A 23892-nucleotide genomic window follows, 5' to 3' on the forward strand; every position below is an offset into this window, starting at 1 on the left:
CCTGATTCTCCCAGTCTACCTGCATGTTGAAATTCCCCATAACAACTGTAGTAACTGTAGGCCAATTTCAGCTCCTGATTCACTTTCATCCGACACCCAGACTACTGTTTGGGGGGCCTGTAGATAACTCCCAAGAGGGTCTTTTTACCCTTAGTATTTCTCAGCTCTATCCACACTGACTCTACATCCCCTGATTCTAGGTCCCCCCACACAAGGGACTGAATATCATCCCATACCAACATGGCCACCCCACCCCCTCTGCCCGTCAGTCTGTCCTTACGATAGCACGTGTAGCCTTGAATATTTATTTCCCAGTCACCATTGCATTCGATTAGATATTCGATTAAAATTGCTCAGCTTTGTAACAGATCAGATACAATGTGGTATCATTTAAAAGTTTGGCACTACATTGGCCAAGTTAGGGGAAGGAAATAAACGCTGGCCCAGTCAGCAACCCTCCAATCCCGTGAATTAAAAAAAAATAGCTTTTGTTTGATTGAGAATAATAACCCTGTGAAAGCTACTTAGTAATAGCAAATACTTTTCCATATTGCTCTTTCACTCAGTATCACAGTATAATAGTCTCGCTGAGCTTATAAGCAATATTTACAGTGTCTACTGAGGTAGTGAAAACATTAATTTTATTTAAGAAGCAGCTTCGTGTTACTAGGCTGCAGGAGAGAGCAAGATCATGTGACATCGAATCAATTGCTCTGATTATGTATACTGCCCCATTAGTCTATCATCCAGTTACAAACCCTAAACCATTTTTTTTGCAGTTCATATTGCAGCTCCTTTACAACAAAAACTTTCATTTATATATAGCATCTTTAATACAGTAAAATGTTCCAAGGAGCATTAAATTTGGTATTGCGCCACAAAAAGCTATTTGAACCGGTAACTAAAAGCTGATCAAAGAGATAGGCATTACGGTACATCCCAAAGCAGAAGGCAAGGACACAATTCCAATATTTATGGGGTTAGGTAGCTAAAGCATACCCACCAAATGGTACATCAATGGACGTTGGAAAAGAGGATTGCACATGAGCTCAGAATTGGAAGAATGCAGCAATCTAATTGTGTTATCGGGCTAGATGGAATAAAAGAGAAGCGATTTGGTCGAGAGCCTTACATTTAAGACGTTGCTGGACAGGAATAGAAGTGTGTTTGTGTGCGCAGTAGAGATTTGGATAAGCCAGTAGAGATTTGGATATTCAAACGAATATAGGTAACAGCTTTTGCAAAGACTTCCACTTGTCATATGAACCTGAACCCGCTCTGTGATTTCGCTTTAACTTCCTCTCCAACTCTCAAAGCCAATTCCAGGATCATTGCTCTTAGGTATTAACACAAAATAACGAAAACAAATGAATAGTCTGCTCGCTCAAGTTTATTTCCTATTGTTTTCAAATGCTGTGTTTTGGCTTAGTTTTGTAGGGTATTTTTTTTCGTTGTAAGGGCATCTATGCTTATGTTATTTTGATGCTTATGTTATTTTGATTTTTAGGCACTCTAAATTCTGACGCAGGCTCTAGTAAAGAAACATTTTCTATTCACCTGTGACAGGGGGCCTCTGCCTTTTCGACATTTTCTGTCGTTATTGCAGTTGCAGACTGTGCATGTTTTTATTTCATTTATGATGAAAAGACTGATCACCGAGGGGATATTTTTTTTTTCCCAGGACATTCAGAACTGGCTGCACCCTTCATCATTTTCTCCAGTAGCTTCCGACGAGAAACAATAAATTAACCTGTGCCCTCCTCCATCGGCTGTGAAAAAGGGGGATTTCCCAATTAGGATTGGTTCCCAGCCGCAAAGGCAGGGTTTTGATTGGAGAGTCCTTTGTTTGTTGCAAGCTCTTTAAGCCCGATCAACTGAATACGATTAAAGGCTGATCCGTGCTGTAAAAGGTTGGCTTGCAGTAACGTGCCCTTTCAAGGCTTAAAAGGTACTCGTTTACTGCACGTCTTGCACGAAGGAATTGCCAGGCAGCACCATGGCTAGCTTATTTATCAAGTCTCTGTCTGCATCTTTGCACTGGAAAACGCTGAAGTTTTCTACTGCTAGTTTAGCTGCGGCTTTTTGCACAAAAGGTGTTGATGTGCTGCCCTTTGAAAGCTCTGAGAAGCGCGGTCAGGCTTCTCCACATAGTCCAACGGATTCCACCGACACCAGCAGATCCAGTACAACAGGGAAGATTGAGAACAAAGTTTATCTGTGGAGCCGATACAATGAAATGAAGAAATTAGTCCATGGTAAGTTTGGCAAGGAATGATTATTGGTCACATTGAGAACATTCTGTTTACGTTATATATCTTGCTTTTCCTGATTTATGTTAACGATCTGGATCTTGGTGTGCAGGGGAAAAATTCAATGCTTGCAGATAACCCTGAAACTTGGGAAAAAAATTAAAATGTGAAGAGGATGGTGTGGAACTCCAAAAGGACATTGATTAGTTTGATAGGATGGGCGGATAGTTGGTAGGTGACGCTCAATGCAGAGAAGTGGGGTGATGCCTTTGTCGGAATAAACATAGAAAATAGGAGTAGGCCATTTAGCCTTCTGAACGTTGAAAGACTATTTGGTGTGGTATAATTCTGAAGGGAGTATAGGACCAGTGAGGTTTTTTTTAATTAATGGGGGCATGGAGCAAGGAGGTAATGGTGAGTTTGTATAAGACACTTGTTAGACCTTTTTAGTTAGAGTAATATGCAATATTGTGGGTACCATGTTACAAGAAAAGTATAAATGCCTTGGAGACAGTGCAGAAACAATGTATAAGAATAGTTTCAGCAATGTGCAACATCAGTTATAAGAATAGATTGAACGATCATAGAATCTCTACAGTGTGGAAGCAGGCCACCTGGCCCATCGCGTCCACCCCAAACCTCTGAAGGGCATCTCACCCAATGTTCTTTAAAAGCACCCTTGTGAACATTACAGGACCCTGAGATCATCAGAAATAAAACTGCAGACTGCTTATGATCTGAGGTTTATAATTGCCTCCATTCATGGGATTAATGGGTGGCACGGTGGCACAGTGGTTAGCACTGCTGCCTCAGCGCCAGAGACCCGGGTTCAATTCCCGCCTCAGGCGACTGACTGTGTGGAGTTTGCACGTTCTCCCCGTGTTTGCGTGGGTTTCCTCCGGGTGCTCCGGTTTCCTCCCACCATCCAAAGATGTGCAGGGTCAGGTTAATTGGCCATACTAAATTGCCTGTAGTGTTAGGTAAGGGGTAAATGTAGGGGTATGGGTGGGTTTCGCTTTGGCGGGTCGGTGTGGACTTGTTGGGCCGAAGGGCCTGTTTCCACACTGTAATCTAATCTAATCTAATCTAATATGGGATTCACAGATAAACATCTAGACATGTGGCAATGTTAAACAAATGCAGCAGCAACAACATGTGAAGGTAAGATGTTAATTGGAGGTCAACATTAATGGAACGATATACAGAATGATGTTAGGTGAGGACTTCCGTGTTGCTGTTTGTGAGAGTTGGTTGTGTGGAAATTGTTTGCTATATTTTTGGTGTAATCTGAAGTGATAGCTACCATATTCATGCAAATTCCCCTGTTTTTTTTTGTAGTTTGCTTTAAATATATGTAACAAAATATTTTCAGTTAACAAATGTAGGTAATCAATGTGTATTTAGAGGAGAGGCACAAAACATGTAACAACATTTGAGAAGAAAAAGACTTCAGTAAGGAATTTTGTCTAGCTATTGTGGTAACATCTGTGAAGAGAAATCCAAGTTAATGTATCCGGTCCAGTAACCCATCTCGGAACACTGAGGAAGGGTCACTGGACTCAATGTTAGCTGATTTCTCTCCACAGGTGATGTCAGACCTGCTGAGCTTTTTCAGCAATTTCTGTTTTTGTTTCTGATTTTACAGCATCTGCGATTATTTCAGTTTTTGTCCAGCTATTGTCTTTGATTCAACAAAACTATAGAAAACTGAGTAGAAATCATCTCCAAAATTAGGTGTCCAGACACATTTAAATAATATAGTCAAATAATTCCCACAAAGACTCCAGCAATGGAGGATCTGAAGAATTCATCTCCTTCCTTGTTACAGATGGTGTTCAGAATTTTAAATGCTATTTTGTTTCCCCTGGCTTTTGATAATCTTTACAGTCAAGGTCAGATTAATTGGCAGCTCTTCAAGGTTTAAATGGAGAGGATGAAAGAATTTAGCTGAATACTTGTGTTTTTATGGGACCCTCCCAGGATGAGGGACAATTCAAGGTGAGATTGCAAGCCATCTTGCAGTACTAGTAGGAATTGATTACAAGAAACTGGTGGCTAACATAAAAGAAATCCAAAAGTATTCCATTGGCATAGATAGTAAAAGATGGTAAAAAGAGGAGTTGAGCTTTTTAGGGACCAAAATATGTAATTATGCATGGAGACTGGTACTAAATTAACACTTGGAAATTGCCTTTACTAAGGAAGATGATGCAGTTCAAGTCATTGTGAAGAAAGTGAGAGTTTAAGAGACTGGATTGACTGACAATTGATATGAAAGAGGTAATTAATGTTAATAAGTCATCAGGACTGGCTGAGATGCATCTAAGGACTGCAGATGCACTGATCAAAATCTTCCAGTCCTCCTTAGATACAGGGATGGTGCCAGAGAACTAGACAGTTTCAGATGTTTGGCCCTTTGTTCCAAAAAAGTCTTAAGGCCAGTGACTACATAGTGAGGAAGCTTTTACAAAAGATATTATTTGGGGCAACAAAGCACCTTATTCTGCAAACATGAGTTAATTCAGGAAAATTAACTTAGATTTATTAAGGTCAAATTTATAATTAATTAAAGTTTTTTGATCAGATTACAAGTGGTAACTTATTTAATATGGTGTACATGCACTATCCGTTGGCATTTGACAAAGAGGCACACAATTGTTGTGATGGGAAAATTAGAACTCATGCTATAAAATTGACATTGACAGCATGAATACAAATTGATTTTTGTCATCAGTTAGACTTGTGGTTAGTAATTGTTTTACGGTCTGAATAAAATAGGTTTCCATACTTGCCTCTATAAGGATTCCTATTTTTCTTGATCTTTTTATGAAAGACTTGTACTTCGGTGTACAGATACTGTTTCAAATTGACTCCACTTTGAAGTGTCAAAGTTAGATTTTAAAGTAATTAATAAAGGATTCATGATCCTGGGTTTTATAAATAATGAGTCAAGCGTGCCATTTCCCCACAAACCAGCCTCCTACATGACCAAATTGCTGTTCTAACTGGCATATTTTATAACTATGAAGCTTAGGCAACATATCTATGTCACAAGCCACCTGAGACAGTTAATGAAGATCAGATGACAAGACATTTAACTACTTAAAATTGACCTGTTATTAATGGATGTTTTGATTATGAAGATAGTCTATGATCAAGTTTTAATTGTGAATGTCTCCTTGCTGAGAAAATCTCAAGACTTTTTTTTGTTATGCATTTACAACTGAGAATTCATGTTCTGATGGATAGCAAAATAATTCTAAGGACTGTTCAAAAAATGTTTCTGAGCTATGGAAAATAGATGTCAATAAGTAGGAGCAACTTTCTCAAAATGACAATCATTTATGAATATGCCCAACACTGAGGTCTGTCAAATTTCTGATGCTGCATGTACAGTAAACATCAGTTGAGGAACTCTTCCCTGAAAAATCAATGATTCATGCCCTAGTATCTCTGGATCCACTATTAATCTATAGATACTCATTGAGCAAAGATCACACTGCTGTCATTTTGAATTTACTGCAGAAAATTTATTTGTCATCTTTGGTTTTGGAGAACAAGCGAGTGGACAAACCCAATTTAAAAAGTAAATTGAAGGTGCTGAAAACCTGAAATAAGAGAAAGATCTCACTGTAGGAGAGCACATTGGCACTGGTAAAGTGAAAAGAGATTACAATTTCAGATGTAGGCCCTTCTCAATATCAATCGTGGCAGTGAAGCAGGGGCTAATGATATCCAGAAATGTCATTCTAGTCCATTTTCATAAGCATTGAGCAGCTTTATTTTGAAATCCTTCATATCCTTTCAGTTTTGGTAAATATAATCTTGTATATTTAAAACTCCTAAACACATCCCCAATTGAACCTGATTGTCATATGCTGGACTGAAAATTATAATTTCACAACTCTGACTTCACTTGTAGCAACATTGACGTACATCACAGTTAACTGGTAAATGCTATTTAAATGAAATAGTCTGATGCTCTAAATCTGTTTCCAAGTTCCTATGTAATAGGTTAAACATTTTATAATTCCAACATTGTGCCTCTGCTGTACAAATGTAATAATTTCATGACAGTGGTTTTAAAGCTGACAAAAAGCAAAGGTCTATCCTCTGAGGAACTTTTTTTAACCAAAAAAAACTGAAAGTGCTCTTTCTTGCAGTTAAAATCTTGTAAATGACTTCTTACTGATTCAGTGGACTACATCTTTATTAGGCAATGTTTATAGCCTTGTACTAGAAAGAACATCAATCTTTTGAGGTCAGCAGGGGCGGTTGAAGAGAAGTGAACCGATTTTCTCCTTCTGCTAAATTGTGACAGACTGTTGAGGGAGTGTGAAAAATGTTGTCTAATTTCTAATGTTGGAGCTAGAGCTAATAAATTATGTCTCTAGTGTACATGGACTTAACGAAGTGTTTACTGTATATAGACTTTTATAACCTACTCAGGGGCAATTGTACTGCAATATTTGGAACTAGTTGAGCTGACTGAAATACAGGGTACACAGGTTAAATCTCAGAATTGATGATGTATGGTTTGTCGTGCTCAAATACCCAAAATTGTTCAAAGGGAAATCTGCAGTGAGTTTACATTGCTCCCAAACAAAATGATTTGATATTTACACATTTGAATGAATCTTTTATTTTGGTAAATCTTGGATGTACAGCCACAAACCATAATCCTCATTTTAAATATTTGTGAATCAGTTGGGTTGGCTGAAATGTTTCAGCCACTTACCAATCAATGAAGTGATAAAGATTTGCAAGAATATGGTCAGATGTTTTGGGACTAACTTTAAATTGGGTGCATGTTAGGTAGCAGATGGATTGCCAATTCTCACAGGCTGAGATGTGTGCCATACTAAACTTTTTTGAGGCATTTACACTTACTTCCTTTGCTTCAACAGGCGAAAACACTTCGAATAGGGTAATAACAAGTCTGCCTTTCCCTGAATTTGTTCAGGCTTTAGGAATATTGTGGGATGTTCTTTATGAAAGGTCTCTATTTTAATGAGGTATCTTTTCTTGTATCTAGGGAGGTTAGTGAGAACTGTTATATGCAGCATAGACAATATTGGGGCAAAACTTTATTGGAGTTTTTCTACCCAAAGATATTGAAGCACAACTCCACTGAGATTTTTGATTTTATAAAAAGCATTGGCTTCAAATATGTGAATTTTTTAGCTAACTTGATAAACTGTGTGGCAGCTTGTTTATTTGCCATTCTTACATGATGCATAAATCAATGGAACAGTGAGCATTAGTGCACATTAGTCTTAATAGTTTTTTTCAGACATTTTAAATAATTCTGCCTAATTTTGAACCCTGTGTTTAGTTATTTTCTCCTAATATTCCCATTACCTAGTACAATGGGATCTTGATGAACTGGGCAAGTGGGCTGAGATTAGATTAGATTCCCTACAGTGTGGAAACAGGCCCTTCGGCCCAACAAGTCCACACTGACCCTCCAAAGAGTAACCCAGCCAGACCCATTTCCCTCTGACGCTATGGGCAATTTAGCATAGCCAATTCACCTGACCTGCACATCCTTTGACTGTGGGAGGAAACTGGAGCACCTGGAGGAAACCCACGCAGACACTGGGAGAATGTGTGCAAATTCCACATAGTCGCCTGAGGCTGGAATCGAACCCGGGTCCCTGATGCTGTGTAGCAACAGTGCTAACCACTGAGCCATCGTGCTGCCTGAGGAATGGCAGATGGAGCTTAATCCAGATAAATACAAGCTGTTGCATTCTGGTTAAACAAAGCAGGGCAGAACTTAGACATGGTTAAAGATAGGGCATTGAGAAGTGTTCTCAAACACTGAAGCCTGGGGTGCAGGTATGTAGTTCCTTAAATGGCATCACAGGTAGACTGGGTGGTGCAGCCAGTGTTTGGCACACTTGCCTTAATTGGTCAGAGTATTGAGTATAGGAGTTGGAACACCATGTTTCAGCTGTACAAGACAGTGGTGTACAGCCACATTTGGAGTACTGCATATAATTCTGGTCAGCGTGCAAAAAAATTTACAAGGATGTGACTGAGACTGAAATGTTTTGAGTCATAAGAGGTTGGATAGGCTAGGATGTTTTTCCATGGACTGGAGCAAGCTGATGGGTAATGTATTAAGATTTATAAGGGACATAGATAAGGTGGAGAGCCAAGTTGTTTTCCCCAGAGTAGGGGAGTCCAAAACTAGGGTATGAGGTGAGAGGGAAAAGACTTAGAAATTGCCCCTTTAGGTCCCTTTTTTCATGTATGGTGGTACATATGTGGAATGAGGTAGAGGTAGTTACAATTAAATAATTTATTTTAAAAACATTTGGACATTTAACAGGAAAGATATGAACGGAAATGGACTAAACACAGGCAAATAGAACGAGTTCAGTTGAGGAAACATGGTCAGCATGGATGAGTTGGACCAAAGAGCCTGTTTCTATGCCCTATGATGCTATGACCTCTCTGCTGTTCTGATTTTATCACTAGTTTGCATTTGTAAAGTACAATTTTTAAAAATAAAATTTAGTATCTTTTTAGAAATAAAGTTCTGGTAAAAGTCATCAGGTCAGGTTGTATCAGTGGAGAGAGAGAAATGAGTTAATGTTTTGGGTCTGTGGTCTTCTGTTGCATTGAGGAAAGGTTTAGTTGTACGGTATAGTAACAGGTTTTGAGCAAGTTAAAGTAAGGAGGGGAACAAAAGGGGAAGGCTGAGAGGATGGAGACCAGAAGAAATTTGACAAAAGGTTTCAAGGTGCCAGGCTAAACAGAAGTTGGACTAGGACAAGTGAAGAAACAAAACAATCAAAGGAGGTGTGAATAACAATCTTTTAATGGCTGCTATCTAGAAGCAAAACTGATTTTTAAAAGAAGTTCTATTTGTATTGATTTGATTGTATTAACTATTCCCAGTCCTGAGGAAAGGCCATCAACTTGAAACTTTTTTCGTCTCAACAGATGTGCCAGACCTGCTTAGTATTTCCAGCGTTTTTGTGTTTTTATTTCATGTTTCCAATATCTACCCTTTTTTTAATAAAAAGCAAAAGTACAAGGTTGTCACATCTTTTCTGTTTTGAATCTGTGTTCACTAATCAATAAAATGAACCAGGCAGGAAAGCCCAGAACCGTTACCGTTTTCACCTCATGGGACCACTTCTGTTACCTCTGCAAATGTTACAACAGTCTCAGGAAGGTGTGTGTTAAGAATTTCCAAAATTCTGCTCTAGCTAACCATATTGAAATGGAAGATTTTTATTTTTTGTAGAAATAACTGGGAAAAGTTTGCACTCTCTGACCTTTTCCCACTTCCTCCCTCCACCCTCGAGCCTTTCCACAAATGCCAAATGTGCATGCACACATGCAAAGATTTTTGTTTTTGCTTCTATACTTGGGAGCTGTTATTATATTGACTTTCTTACAGTAAAGCTTCAATTATCAGCACAACCTTAACTTGCAGTAGTATATTAAGATTGGCATAGAAGTTCATTTGAAAAGCAAGATTCAGCACAGTGCTTTAATGCTCAATGCCTTCTCAGCCTTGAAAATCTGTGCAATTTGCTATTATATGAATGAAGAAGAGAAATATTATAATTTTAAATATGATATTCTGAAATTCTACATTTGCCTTATTGCAAAACAAGCTTGGACATGTTAGGCACTTGGGTAAAAGTATGGCAAGTGGAATATAATGTGGCTAAGTGTGAGATTGTGTACATTTTGATATGAACAACAGAAGTGTAGACTATATTTTTATAAATGGGGAAAGGCTTTAGAAATCTGAAGTGCAAAGGAACTTTAATCCTAGTTTAGGATTCTGCTAAGGTTAACTTTACAGGTTCAACTAGTGGGTTAGGAAGGCAAACGTAATGTTGGCATTCATTTCAAGAGGGCAGAGATGTATGTTGAGGCTGTATAAATATCTTTCTGATTAGATTTTCAATTAGAATATTGAGCAGTTGTGGGCCCTATATTTAAGGAAGAGTGTGCTGTCATTAGAGGAGGCAAAAATGAGGACTGTAGATGCTGGAAATCAGAGTCTAGATTAGAGTGGTGCTAGAAAAGCACAGCAGGTCAGGCAGCATCCGAGGAGCAGGCCTGCTCCTCGGATGCTGCCTGACCTGCTATCATTAGAGGAGGTCCAGTGTAAGTCTACATCTGGGGATGAAAGGCTTGTCGTATGAGGATTCTTCATCTGTACTGAAGAGTTTAGAAAGGTCGGGGAGATCTGACTTGAAGCTTACAGAATACTGAGAGGTCTGGACAGAGTAGATGTGGTGAAGATGTTTCCACGAGGAGGTGAGACTAGGAGCTGAGGGCACAACCTCCGTGATGGCTGAACCCTTTAGAACTAAGATGAAAAAGGAATTTCTTTGGCCAGTGCATGGTGACTCTGAAACACTCAGTGCCTCAGAAGGCTGTGGAGGCCAAGTCACTAGTGCATTTGAGGCAGAGATAGGTTCTTGATTAGTAAGGGGGTCAAAGGTTTTTGGGAGAAGGCAGGAGAATGAGTTTGAGAAACAGCCAAGATTGAATGGCAGAGCAGACTTGAAGGGCCAGATGGCTTAACTCTACTCCTATATCTTATGGTCTTATGTTGGTTTTCCTGAGTGCATTCACATACATTTTTGCACATCCGACTCCGAACTTTGCTTTACTGTTAACAATGTGACAAAGGCGAAAATGCCTCCCTTGTCAAATATTATTCTATAAAACAAATCTTCTATTGTGTGGTCAAAGACTTTGTAGAATATTAGTAGAATAGAATGTACTATGGCTATCTTTTTTGCAAACAGGTAGGATATTCAGTTGCCATTCTTCTTTACAATTGTTTTACTAAGGTTGACCTAAAGGTTTGAATCTTAAAGTAATTTTCCTTTGATTGGTAAGCCATGATATAAGAATGGAAGGAGTGTTTTTGTAAGGTGTGTTTAGGAGGGTTTCCTAACTCAGTCGTTGACAGGCCGATTGTGGTGTAAAATTATGTCCCAATACATGTGTGAATCATAATGTAGCCATGATATAAGAATGGAAGGAGTGTTTTTGTAAGGTGTGTTTAGGAGGGTTTCCTAACTCAGTCGTTGACAGGCCGATGAGGGGAGAAGCCATTTTGGATTTGGTGCTCGGCAATAGCCGGGGCAGGTGTCAGATCTTGTGGTGGGAGAGCATTTTGGTGGTAGTGACCACAACTGCCTCACATTCTACATAGCTATGGAGAAGGAGACCAGCAGGCACAATGGGAGGATATTTAATTGGGGAAAAGGAAACTATGATGCTATCAGACATGAGTTGGGAAGCATGGACTGGGAGCAATTGCTCCATGGAAAGGGCACTATAGACATGTGGAGACTGTGTTTAAGGAACAGTTGTCACAACTGATGCATAAATGTGTTCCTCCTGAGACAGGTAAGAAGGGGTAAGATAAAGGAACCTTGGATGATGAGAGCAGAGGAGCTTCTTTTCAAAAGAAAGAAGGCAGCTTACGTAAGGTGGCGGAAGCAAGGGTCTTCCTCAGCTCTAGAGCATTACAGGCAGGTGAGGAAGGAGCTCAAAAATGGTCTGAGGAGAGCCAGGAGGGGGCACGAGAAAGGCTTGGCAGGAAGGATTATGGAGAATCTCGCGGCATTTTACACGTATGTGAGGAATAAGAGAATGATCAAAGAAAGAGTAGGGCCGATCAGGGATAGCATAGGGAACTTGCATATAGAATCTGAGGAGGTAGGGGAAGCCCTAAATGAGTTTTTTGCTTGTGTCTTTACTAAAGAAAAGGACCTTTGTAGTGAATGAAACCATTGAGGAGCATGTAAGCATGCTGGAACGGATAGAGATTGAGGAAGCTGATTTGCTGAAAATTTTGACAAATAAAGATTGACAAGTCGGCAGGGCCAGACCAGATTTGTCCTCTGCTGCTTTGGGAAGTGAGAAATGTGATTGCTTCACCACTTGCAAAGGTCTTTGCATCCTTGCTCTCCACCGGAGTTGTACCTGAGGACTGGAGGGAGGCAAATGTAATTCCTCTCCAAGAAAGGAAATAGGGAAATCCCTGGCAATTACAGACCAGTCAGTCTCACATCTGTCATCTACAAGGAGTTAGAAAGGATTCTGAGAGATAGGATTTATGACCGTCTGGAAGAGCATGGCTTGATTAAATGCAGGCAGCACAGCTTTGTGAGGGGCAGGTCATGCCTCAAATCTTAGAGTTCTTTGAGGATGTTACTAGACAAGTTGAGGGTCGAGCAGTGGATGTGGTGTATATGAACTTCAGCAAGGCATTTGATAAGTTCCCCATGGTAGGCTCATTCAGAAGGTCAGGAGGAATGGGACACAGGGAAATCTTTAGCTTTCTGGATACAGAATTGGTTGGTCGACAGAAGACAGCGAGTGGTGGTGGAAGGAAAGTATTCTCCTTGGAAGTCAGTGGTGAATGGTGTTCCACAGGGCTCTGTTCTTGGGCCTCTATTCTTTTTTTGTAATTTTTATTAATGACTTGGATGAAGAGATTGAAGGATGGGTTAGCAAGTTTGCAGACGACACAAAGATTGGAGGTGTCGTTGACAGTATAGAGGGCTGTTGAAGGCTGCAGCATGACATTGACAGGATGCAGAGATGGGCTGAGAGATAAATGTGAAGTGATGCATTTTTGGAAGGGCGAATTTTAAAGTTGAGTACAAGATTAAAGACCGGATTCTTGGCAGTGTGGAGGAACAGCAGGATCTTGGTGTGCAGGTACATAGATCCCTTTAAAATTGCCACCGAAGTGGACAGGGTTGTTAAAGCATATGGTGTTTTGGCTTTCATTAACAGGGGGATTGAGTTTAAGAGCTGTGAGATCTTGTTGCAGCTCTATAAAACCTTGGTTAGACCGCACTTGGAATACTGCGTCCAGTTCTGGTCGCCCTATTATAGGAAAGATGTGGATGCTTTGGAGAGGGTTCAGAGGAGGTTTACCAGGTTGCTGCCTGGAATGGAGAGCTTATCTTACGAAGAGAGGTTGACTGAGCTCTGACTCTTTTCATTGGAAAAAATAAGGGAGAGGGGACCTAATTGAGGTGTACAAGATAATGAGAGGCATAGAGTTGATAGCCAGAGACCTTTTCCCAGGGCAGAAATTGTTAACACGCGGGGTCATAGTTTTAAGCTGTTTGGTGGAAAGTAGAGAGGGGATGTCAGAAGTGGGTTCTTTAGATTAGATTACATTACAGTGTGGAAACAGGCCCTTCGGCCCAACAAGTCCACACCGACCTGCCGAAGCGTAACCCACCCATACCCCTACATTTACCCCTTACCTAACACTACGGACAATTTACCATGGCCAATTCACCTGACCTGCACATCTTTGGATTGTGGGAGGAAACCGGGGCACCCGGAGGAAACCCATGCAGACACGGGGAGAATGCGTGGAGTTTGCACAGTCAGTCGCCTGAGGCAGGAATTGAACCCGGATCTCTGGCACTGTGAGGCAGCAGTGCTAACCACTGTGCCACCGTGAATGTGTTGCCAGCAGCAGTTGTGGAAGTTAGGTCATTGGGGATATTTAAGAGACTGCTGGACATGCATATGGTCACAGAAATTTGAGGGTTCGTACATTAGGTTTACCTTAATGATCAGCACAACATCGTGGGCTGAAGGGCCTGTTCTGTGCTGTACTGTTCTATGTTCTATATTCTATAACTATCCATGACATTGAAATTGCAAGTGGAAAATTTGCAATGATGTAAAAGTTGCAACAGTTCATGGTTTCATCTGCCATGGTTTTACATGCTGGTTGTTGTAACCTAGAATGTAACTTTTATCTATTGACATTACCATAACGTGGTTAAAAGGTAATTGAGGTTGGAAAATAAAGATTGCAAAATGCACAAGATTTCAAAGTCTGGGAGAATGAAATGGAGGATGAGTAGCTCTAGTAATGAAGGATGACAACATTTAAGATGCAGTGAGAAAGGGCTTGGTTCAGAACCCCAGGAAGTAGAATCTGAGGAGCTGCAAATCAGGAATGATAAGTTTCAGAAAGCACGTCTGCGCTGGTTTCTCAAGGCTACTCCTATTAGTGTTTTTCATCTGTTAGACTGAGCATTAGCAAGAATTAATGAAAGTTGGAAAGAAAAAGAAAACAATCTTCTTACAGGCTGGAGAAATTGAAATAAGGATTAGTTTATTTAAATTCCATGATTCCATGACAGCTACTCCTGCAATACATTGTAGAACAACTAGAGAATAAAGCAAATTTTTATCTGGTATTTAATTTGTAATCTCAGTGAAAAATATTTGGAAGTAATCATCATAAAATTTCTGTTTTGAGGGTTTCATGTTTAAGTTCTGAAAAACTTATACTCAACAAAAACAATTTACATTGAGGGAAGATTTGAGTGAATAAATATGTTGAATGATGCAATGGGAAATAAAATATTCAAAACATTTTTCATGTAAGGTCAGCATGAAAGATCATTCGTGACTCGAATATTTTGTCAGAAAATACATAGAGTCCTTTGAGCAATGTTAACCTCCTAAGGAAGGGTGTTCTTGCCTTGAGGACAGTAAATGTCTACTGTACTGAACTGGTTCGTGGGCTGTGCAAATCAGCAGATGGTGAGGGGCTGATTTAAATTGACTGTCTCGACTCTGGAATTTAAAAGAATGAGAAGTCCTCTCATTGAAATAAACAAACAGTATTCTGAATAGAGGTTTGACAGGATAAAAGTAGCATTAGGGGAAGTCATACTGGTCTTGAAACATTAACTGTTTTTCTGTCTCTGTTAAGCACCAGCTTTACTGAGTTTCTCTTTTTTTTTTGTTTTAATTTCAAAATGCCAGCAAGTGCAGGATTTTGCTTTTATTTACTGGAAAATGGGGGCAGAACCTCTGGAATAAGGATTCATAAATTTTTGGATTCAAATGAGAGTTCTTCGCTTGGAATTTTTAGGCATTCTCTAACCCAGATACATGTAGATGCTTTTTAAAAAAAATTACTTTTCTCCGGTTATGAGCATTGGTGGCTAGATCACCATTTGCTGCCCATTCTTAATTGCTCTTGAGAAAGTATCACTGAACACGTTGGGGTTTTCGCATAGACTTTTTGGTGTTTCAGATAATCCAGGGTTAGTGGGAATGGGCAAGAAGCTAGATTTGAGGCAGGAGATCAGACATGATTTTATTGGATGACATAGCAGGCTCAGACACATGGTCTACAGCTACCCCTGTTACCTCTGTTCTGAAGTCCTCCTCCATCTTGCGTATCATTATAATGCAGAAAACGTATTGCAGCAATGTAATACAGTTAAAATACTTTAATATTCACAAAGCACCATTTTAACATGCTCATTTAACCTTCGCTGTACCTAGTGATTATTTGTGAAGAAGAGAAACCAGCTTAAAATATTTGGTGGTTTGACTAGTAACTTTGTGGTTGCTGATTTTGTAAAAGGTAAATTCCTTTTTAGAAAAAGGAAGAGATGTTTGTATGGTTTTTGGTTTTCTGTTGGTCACTTTTCTCATTTGGTACCTAACGCGACTTTTACTTTATTCTAAGCTAATAGGATTGGCTATTTAACAGAATTTTTTTTTCACCCTTGTAACTTTGGAGATGTGATAGTTCTGATATTTTACTATATGAAAGTAGAATGCTACAGTTTTAATTGTTTAGAATTTCATAATTAATTTGTTGTAACCTTTTTTTTTCTAGAACTCATTCCCCCAGGAATTTGCAACCTCCTCAATCCTGCAAACATCTATTCCAATAATGAGGTTAATTTAGGGAACATTGAAATTTATGGATTTGATTATGATTATACTCTGGCGCAGTATTCCAATTTGCTGCACACAATGATCTTCAATACAGCACGAGAAATACTTGTTGATCAATATAAGGTACTTGCTGCTTTTAAAAATAATTACAGAAATTCTTCAAGCTCCATGCTATTAAAATTACATTTGACTCATAAAATAATGAATCATGTTAATAGATAGTGGAAATTAGACACTTTGGTTTTTGTTTTATGGTACATATGCTTACTATTAAAACTGAATTATCCAGGGTTATAACAAATGAAATTGAATTTGACTTGATCTTTCATCCCTAGGTAGCAGCCACTGCAGTACGTTCGAAGCTTACATACTGATTTGTTTTGAAAGAGGGAAGAGGGTCGAAGATGTCCTAATGTGAGCATGAAAATGGAGTTAGCTGAAGTGAACTGGGAGATTAGGGTAGGCGAAAATGAAGACTGCAGATGCTGGAGATTGGAGTAGAGAGTGTGGTGCTGGAAAAGCACAGCAGGTCAGGCAGCATCAGAGGAGCAGGAGAGCCGATGTTTCGGCAAAAGCCGTCATCCGGAATGAGGCTGTGAGCAGAGGGGGTGGTGAGATAAATGGGAGGGGGTTGTGGCTGAGGATGAGATAACTGAGTGCGATAAGTAGATGGAGGTGGGAAGGAAGATGGACAGGTCATGAGGGCAGTGCTGAGTTCGCAGGTTGCGTCTGGGATAAGGTGGTGGGAGGGGAAATGAGGAAACTGGTGAAATCCACAATGATGCTATGGGCTTGGAGGATTCAGAGGCAGAAGATGAGGTGTACTTCCTCAAGGCGTCAGGCAGTATATGAGTGGCGATTTGAGGCCCAGGACCTGCATGGCCTTGGCGGAGTGGGAGGGGGGGGGGGGGAAGTTGAGGTATTTGGCCATGGCACGATGAGGTTGATTGGTGCATATTAGGCTAGCAGGTAGGTCAGACACAGCAGCAGACTTTTAAGCAGGATATTTCTGACTATTCTGAATAAATAGATTTCTACTCAAACTTCTAAAGGGAAGGCCAACCATAATCTCCAACTGTATATAAAAGCAAAAACCTGAATCATTAATCTGTCTTTCTAATATGAAGATGTGTATCTTGAGATTTTTTTAACTTTTGCTTACAATTGCTTTCTATAATGCTTGATTATTTTTTTTAAGCCTCTTCAATTTGAGCATTGAATAAAGACACCATTGTAGTCAGGCATAATTTCCCATTGATCAATGTGGAGAATAATTAGTGGCTAGAGGTGGCCCCCTAATGATGGTTATTACGTTAGTTGTACAGTGCTTCTGCTACAGAGTAGCAACTGGCTAAAATTGATTTGCTACTTTTTAGCAAATGTAGGCTTAAAGCATTTAATTATAAAGCACCTAAATTGTTACACTAAAAAGCTTTTAACGCTGACAAACAAAGCTGTGTGCTCTCCTCTGAAACCCAAAGAAAAATGCTTCAGTTTCTAATATGAAGCAAATGATGGTGTTGTGCTGAATGTTTGTTTGTTTGTTTGTTTGTTTGTTTGTTTGGAGGCTTTGAACCTTGTATTTATCTCCATTATTCATTTTAGTATCCAGAAGGAATAAAGAACTATGAATACCAAACTAACTTTGCTATCAGAGGCCTTCATTATGATGTACGGAAGGTAAAATGCAACTTCCTATTTTTGAAATTGAATGTTTTCATTAACAAGTCTTTATTGTATGCTAACAAATGCATAATGTAGTCTTCCAAACCAAATGTAATTATCTTACTTGCATGTCATACCGTATGAACATATTCATACATAGTTCACCAACTCCTAATAGAATTCAGAAGCCTAATTCATGAAGATAATACCCCATCGAGTTGAGTATGTGTATATAGGAGTGCAAGGCTAGCCAGTCCAAATGAGGAGCAAAACAAAATTTACATGCTCTAATTGCTCTTTAACATTCTTTTCATTTTACCAATTAGCTTAAAGTCTGGATTGTATGCTATTGTTCAATTTTTCTCTTGCATTTGTCGTTCCCTGTCCTATTTTCCACTCCCTGTTCCGTCTTTGTCTTCTCTCAATTTCTTAGTCTGGCTAAATGCATTCCCTCTTTTTTTTTTTTGGTTTTCCCCTTTATTTTACCTCTGTCCATCTTGCATTGTTTCTCATTTCTTCTCTCTATTCCATTATTTCATCTTAGCTCAGTTTTTTATTTATTTCCCTCTATTTATATATTTGTGGTCTCTTTCTGTTTCTAATCCAAGTTTTCTTTTATTAATTAAACTCTTTAATTGGGTCTGAAATATTTTGAAGAGGTAGGTTCACATGTAGACTCTATTAAACAGAATCTGTTTCTCAGTCTCCGTATGTTGGGATCTGCTGTGACTGAGGCTTAACTATTTCATTTGGAAGCTTATGTAATGTCTCTGTAATCCATTCTGTGAATTGCATCCATTCTGTTTTGTTTCTTATATGAATTTACAGGCTGAAAGTTTGATCTTGACCATAGAAACACCATATGTCCTGACTTATTCCTTTTTCAGGAGATGTGTGGTCAGCTGTGGTGCAGTAGACACACTTTTATCTACAGAAGAGCCACAAAATAGATCAACCATACGCTGCATGAAAAGAAATGATAACCTGTTCAGTGATGGTTAACCAAAATGTCAATTTTTAGGTGGATTAGGTGACTTGGAAGAATACCTTGTCTGTTGTCTGTTTACATAACACTGTTGTCCAGAGCCATAATCGTAAGTTCCCTTTTTGGTGTGGATTGAATCCTCCTGTCTCATTTACTACTTGTGCATCTTTATTACTTTTAAGACAGACTACACCAGTAAATTGAGACCAACTGTAAACCAGCAATCCAGTTTTTGTGAAATATATAATTTTTATAGGTGTGCATATTGTTGTAAGGAGTTTTAACATTTTCTATTGCTTCCTTTTTAATGTAAATATTTTGGGCATGAATTGTTGTGATCCCAGCTCATGTTACTACTGAACAAACCTGATCCCAGACTGTACTCTGGCCTGATGGATTACTTTTTTGAAAAATCTGTATGGTGGTCTTCTGCTGAAATAAGCCAAAATGCTGAGATTACAGTTTAAAAGCAAAACAGAAGTTTATTAGGCAACAGAAATGAAGATAACAAAACATTGCAGCAAGTCAAGCTATTTGCATATAACTCCAATTGTTTTTAGATTTATTGTCACGTATAAATAGTGAAAAGTGTTTGTTTTTTTTCACATGTTTATACAGTGTTGTCACACTCTGGTACCTTTTTGAAACATTGAATATACTTGACATTGGTTAGAGTTTCTGAAACATGCTCTGGGGTTTTGATTACAGTCCTCTGCCGCTGCCACTCCATGACTGTCTCATCCAAGCTGGAGCCATGAGAATGGGGATGCATTTATTCCGTTCCTTTGCTCTCTGTTTCTCCAGATACTGCCACTGGTCTGCCATCCATCCTTCCACTCCTTCAGGAGTCTAACGTGTGTACAGTTTAACATGCTGTAATGGTTCCACCAGCCTCCCCTTGCTATACTCTGCTGACTGTCAGTGTTCCAGTCTTGATAAGGCTATTTAGACTGAGTGACCAGTGAAACCTTTTGAACTTCCACATCCCAGAGATGGCTACCCCAGTGACTTGGCTCGATAGGTGATTATTCCCGTCTGCTAAACATGACCATGTTTTATTGTTCATGTGCAGTTTAATTGAACCAATTTACAAAACTTTGCCTTCCCCAGCTTATAGGGGCTGCCGCTCTTCAAAGATTTTGAAACACAAAGATGAAATCCCATCTGTTCCTGGCACCAAATCTTTCTATCACCAATATGAGAACTGTAAAAGTAGGAGAGAGTTCCCTTTTACTACCAAACTGATAAGTTTAGAATTCCTGGTCTTGAGACCTTGAGCCAATCCCTTGACTATTCATAAACTTTCTTAACTTCAGATAAACCCCTTCTGATCTGGAAATTTCAAATTAGAACCATTACATTGAGAGAACCTATCTCATTTCTCCAGGAGGAATTGTTCCTACATCTTACCCGAGACAGGACTTTTACAAACATTCCCCCAAAGGCCTTCCAGACTCTGTTTTTCCAAATCAAAATTTTTTGCTTCTATTGAACCAGTAGCAAGCTTAAATTATGTTTTTAAAACGATTCCACTCTGATTAATAATGGGATTTTTTAATATATCAACATAATTTTATCACTCCAGGAGTATCCCAACCAGCTGCTCTCTGATGCATACTGATTTTAAATCATGGTTGTAAAAAGATTGACATATTAATTATTAGCCCTTCATACACTGACCAAAACCCACTTGCCACTAGTTCAAACTCCAAATTCTAAATTAAAAGGTATTTTAAAATACAAATCACATACCTAGAATCACAGAACTGAACTATTGAAATGTGGCTTGTTTGAATTAATTGATTATTGCCTTTATAGAAAATGAGCCAGTGGCCTCCTTGACTTTTTAAAAATTCAAACTGCATATGATGATTGCTTTTTTAAAAAAAGGACATGAACAAGGACAGCTGAAAATTGCTTGAAAAGGTGACTTCCTTTCAAAGCTTTTCATCTCATCAATTCTGTACTGCCAAGTGATTATTTGTATACCAGAAACACAGGCAACCTCTTGCCATTCCTCAGCTCTTTCAAAGATTGGCACATTGATGGCTTAATGGCAAGCTAACCTATCCAAAGGAAACCATAGAGAAGGCATCCTATCATAACCAAGATGATTTTTTTTTTAAAAAAGGTATGAATGTACCTCTGTATTTCAAACTGATCTCAAACAATAGAAACCATTGCTTTACCATATGGTCTGCTCTCCATTAATACATTTTTGTAAATATTGCAAATTCATTGTTAGGTAATCTTCGAGCTGAATAAACTTGACAACTTTTCAATGTAAATCCTACTTTGCAATTATTACACATCTCTGGAATAGGTGTGATTTGAACCCCAGCTTCCTGGGTCTGAATCAGGGAAACTACCACTGCACCATACAACCTCGCCTCCATCTGTTTTGTCCTTTTTTTTTTTTGCTTTATACACAGAAATACAATCTCCCATGACTGAATGAATGACTTTGCAACATCAAAGCAATGTGACTTTTTTTAAGTTACCTATTACTATGCCTGGAGCAGGTGGGATTTGAACCTGGCCCTCCTGGTTTGGGGGGCAAGGGGGTAGGGACACTATCACTACACCACAAAGTCCTTCATAGTCTGCTTTGTAAAGGGCTCAGATGATGAGTTCCAACATAGGAAGCCATTGCCCTTTACCAACAGACTCCACAAGAAGGTTAATGAATGATTCCCCATGGGCCTTGAAGGGTTATCACACTGATGTTACTAGTTCAGCACGTGAATAAATATTGTTTTCTTTGGCAGGGATTCCTAATGAAGATTGATGCTTTCCACTATGTCCAGTTAGGAACTGTGTACAGGTATGATGTTCTACAATACTTAACACACACTTAATTATGCAGGAAGAATACCAGTCTATCAAGGCATTTAAATCCAAGATTAGGCACGCTTGCATGAAAACTTGGAGAAGTTTCGTTGTAATGGCTAAGTACCTTGTTTGGAATACTTGTGTGAAGTTTATGTTGAAGTTTTATGTTAAACATAGTTAGACTTGGTGGTAATAAGTCTATTTGTATAGAATGTATTGGCCTTGCTTATCTTTCTCTTATGAGATTGGCAGCTTGTGCACCAAAAGTGAAAATGCTCATGTTGGATTACAGTCATTTAATGTGTATTTCCTTTTATATAAAAAATATTTTTGGTATATCAGCATCATGAGCAACAGGCAGTAGTATAATGATAATGTAATTGGACTAGTAATCTGTAACCCCAAGTTGATATTCTGGAGGTATGGTTCAAATCCCACCATGATAGTTAAAATTTAATTCGGTAAAAAACTGGCTTAATGGCAACCATTTAACCAGTTACATTGTTGTAAGTTCTTTGTTTAGGGAAGGAAATCTGCCCCCATTGCCTGGTCTGACCTACATGTGACTGCAGACCCACAGCAACATGATTGACTTTTAACTGGGCATTTGGATGGGGCAATAAATGTTGCATTAAGTGACATCTGTACTCCTTGAATAAATTTTTAAAAAATTAACAAAATGTTCATTATTATGAAAATTTATTGAACTTTTTAAAAAAAAAATCTGTTCTTATTTAACTCTTGGAAAAGTAATGATGAAAATTTTATCTAATTATCCATTGATGGCAGAAATATTCGGTTTTTATTTAAAAATGGCATTTATTTGGCCTGCTTTTTACTCTTAAACTTTCACCTTCATATTTATTTCCTTGACAAAATGCTTTTATAATTTTTAGAATTAATGAATTTGGTTTGTACTTGCCTACAGAGGACTCAGTCCAGTACCAGATGAGGAAGTGTTTCAAATGTATGATGGCACTCAACATGTTCCTTTACACAGAATGAGTGATTTCTATGGCAAGGTAACCTTTTTTATGTAATCATTTTTTAAAAAAAAAACTCAGTGATTATATGCAAAAATTTCATTATTAAGCAGTAGAATGTAGATTCTGCTTCTTCTCCATTTTACCTTGTACGCGAGCTTCTGATTTCTGTTGCATTTTTTTATTCAAAGATGAGGAAAAGATTGGACCAACAGTGAAGTGGGGGAAAATTCCAGAGCTTGGCACTGTGACCAAGTGAGAAATTATTGAATGAAGGCCGAGGAGTACCTGCTGCCTTGGCCCATTCTCTATCCTTGGTTAGAGACAAAAAAAACCGCAGATGCTGGAATCCAAGGTAGCTGAGCAGGAGGTTGGAAGAATGCAGCAAGCCAGGTAGCATCAGGAGGTGGAGAAGTCAACATTTTGGGTGTAACCCTCTGAAGAAGGGTTACACCCAAAACATTAACCTCTCCTAATGCTGCCTGGCTTGCTGTTTGTTCTTTCAGCCTCCTGCTTGTCTCCAGTAGTTATCCTGGCAAAATGTAGTACAGCAAACTTTTCAGGTTGAGAGCGCCTGTTAAAACAAACTTATTTACCTCTAATACTGAAAGTTTATTGTATTCTGTCCAATTATTATAGTTTATTTACCTCTATGTAAATATATTAATCAAACTGCCACACAAAATATCAACTGGTGATTGAATTCGAGGCCATTTCTCCTTAAATACCGTGATGTCTGATAATCAGTTGAGGGTGCGAGTGAGATGCCTGTCTGTCCCTGGTAATTTTTATTTAAGGCAAAGTTGCATTATTTATACTTGTAGCATAAATAATTGTGTTCCTCCTGTACTGTTTCTATTACTTAATGTGTATTTTTACATTGATTATCTCGGATATTTAATCAACTGATGCACACACCTGGTCTCATAGGTGCTGGTTAATATAAAAACAATTGCTACAGTAGGAAAGATTGGACTAAGACTACTTGGAAAAACATTTCCTCTGCAAGTTTAGAGTGTAGTTCATCGTTGCGATGTTTGATAAGGCCTATGATTAAAATTTCACTTGTTTGCACCATTTTATCATGTTTCCATTTTTAGTAATGTTGTTGCTCAGTAAATTCTGAAGTGTAAACTTTTTAAAAAATATTTTAAAATGGAACACAAAATGCTATAACAGATTGCTGCATGAGGGTCATCTGATCTCTTGTGTGAATTGAAACCACTCTCCCTATCACCATCAAATGGAACATTCCAAACTGGTTCCATGCGATTTGCTGAATCTAATCTAAGGGTAGAATCAAATTGAATGAGTCATTCCAACTCCAAGACACCAGCTGCCTCAAATTCTTGAGGTGTAAAACCTATGCACCAGATGTTTAATCAATATACTAATCACCCTTTGTCTCCAAAAGGACTCTGGGTTTATGGAAGACCTATGA

At 38.7% G+C, this 23892-nt stretch overlaps 1 protein-coding gene across 1 annotated transcript in view; it reads left to right on the forward strand.

The window, feature by feature from the left end:
• Positions 1–1860: 1860 nt before the first annotated feature.
• Positions 1861–23892, forward strand: part of LOC122558914 (5'-nucleotidase domain-containing protein 2-like) — a 32752-nt gene continuing 10720 nt past the window's right edge. The window contains exons 1-5 of the mRNA XM_043707862.1: positions 1861–2255; positions 15925–16109; positions 17592–17666; positions 21405–21460; positions 22397–22490. Coding sequence (XP_043563797.1) covers positions 1997–2255; positions 15925–16109; positions 17592–17666; positions 21405–21460; positions 22397–22490 — 669 coding nt within the window. The 5' untranslated portion in view covers positions 1861–1996. The remainder of the gene's footprint in view (positions 2256–15924; positions 16110–17591; positions 17667–21404; positions 21461–22396; positions 22491–23892) is intronic.

Source organism: Chiloscyllium plagiosum, chromosome 18 (assembly GCF_004010195.1).
Source record: "Chiloscyllium plagiosum isolate BGI_BamShark_2017 chromosome 18, ASM401019v2, whole genome shotgun sequence".
Lineage (NCBI taxonomy): Eukaryota > Metazoa > Chordata > Chondrichthyes > Orectolobiformes > Hemiscylliidae > Chiloscyllium > Chiloscyllium plagiosum.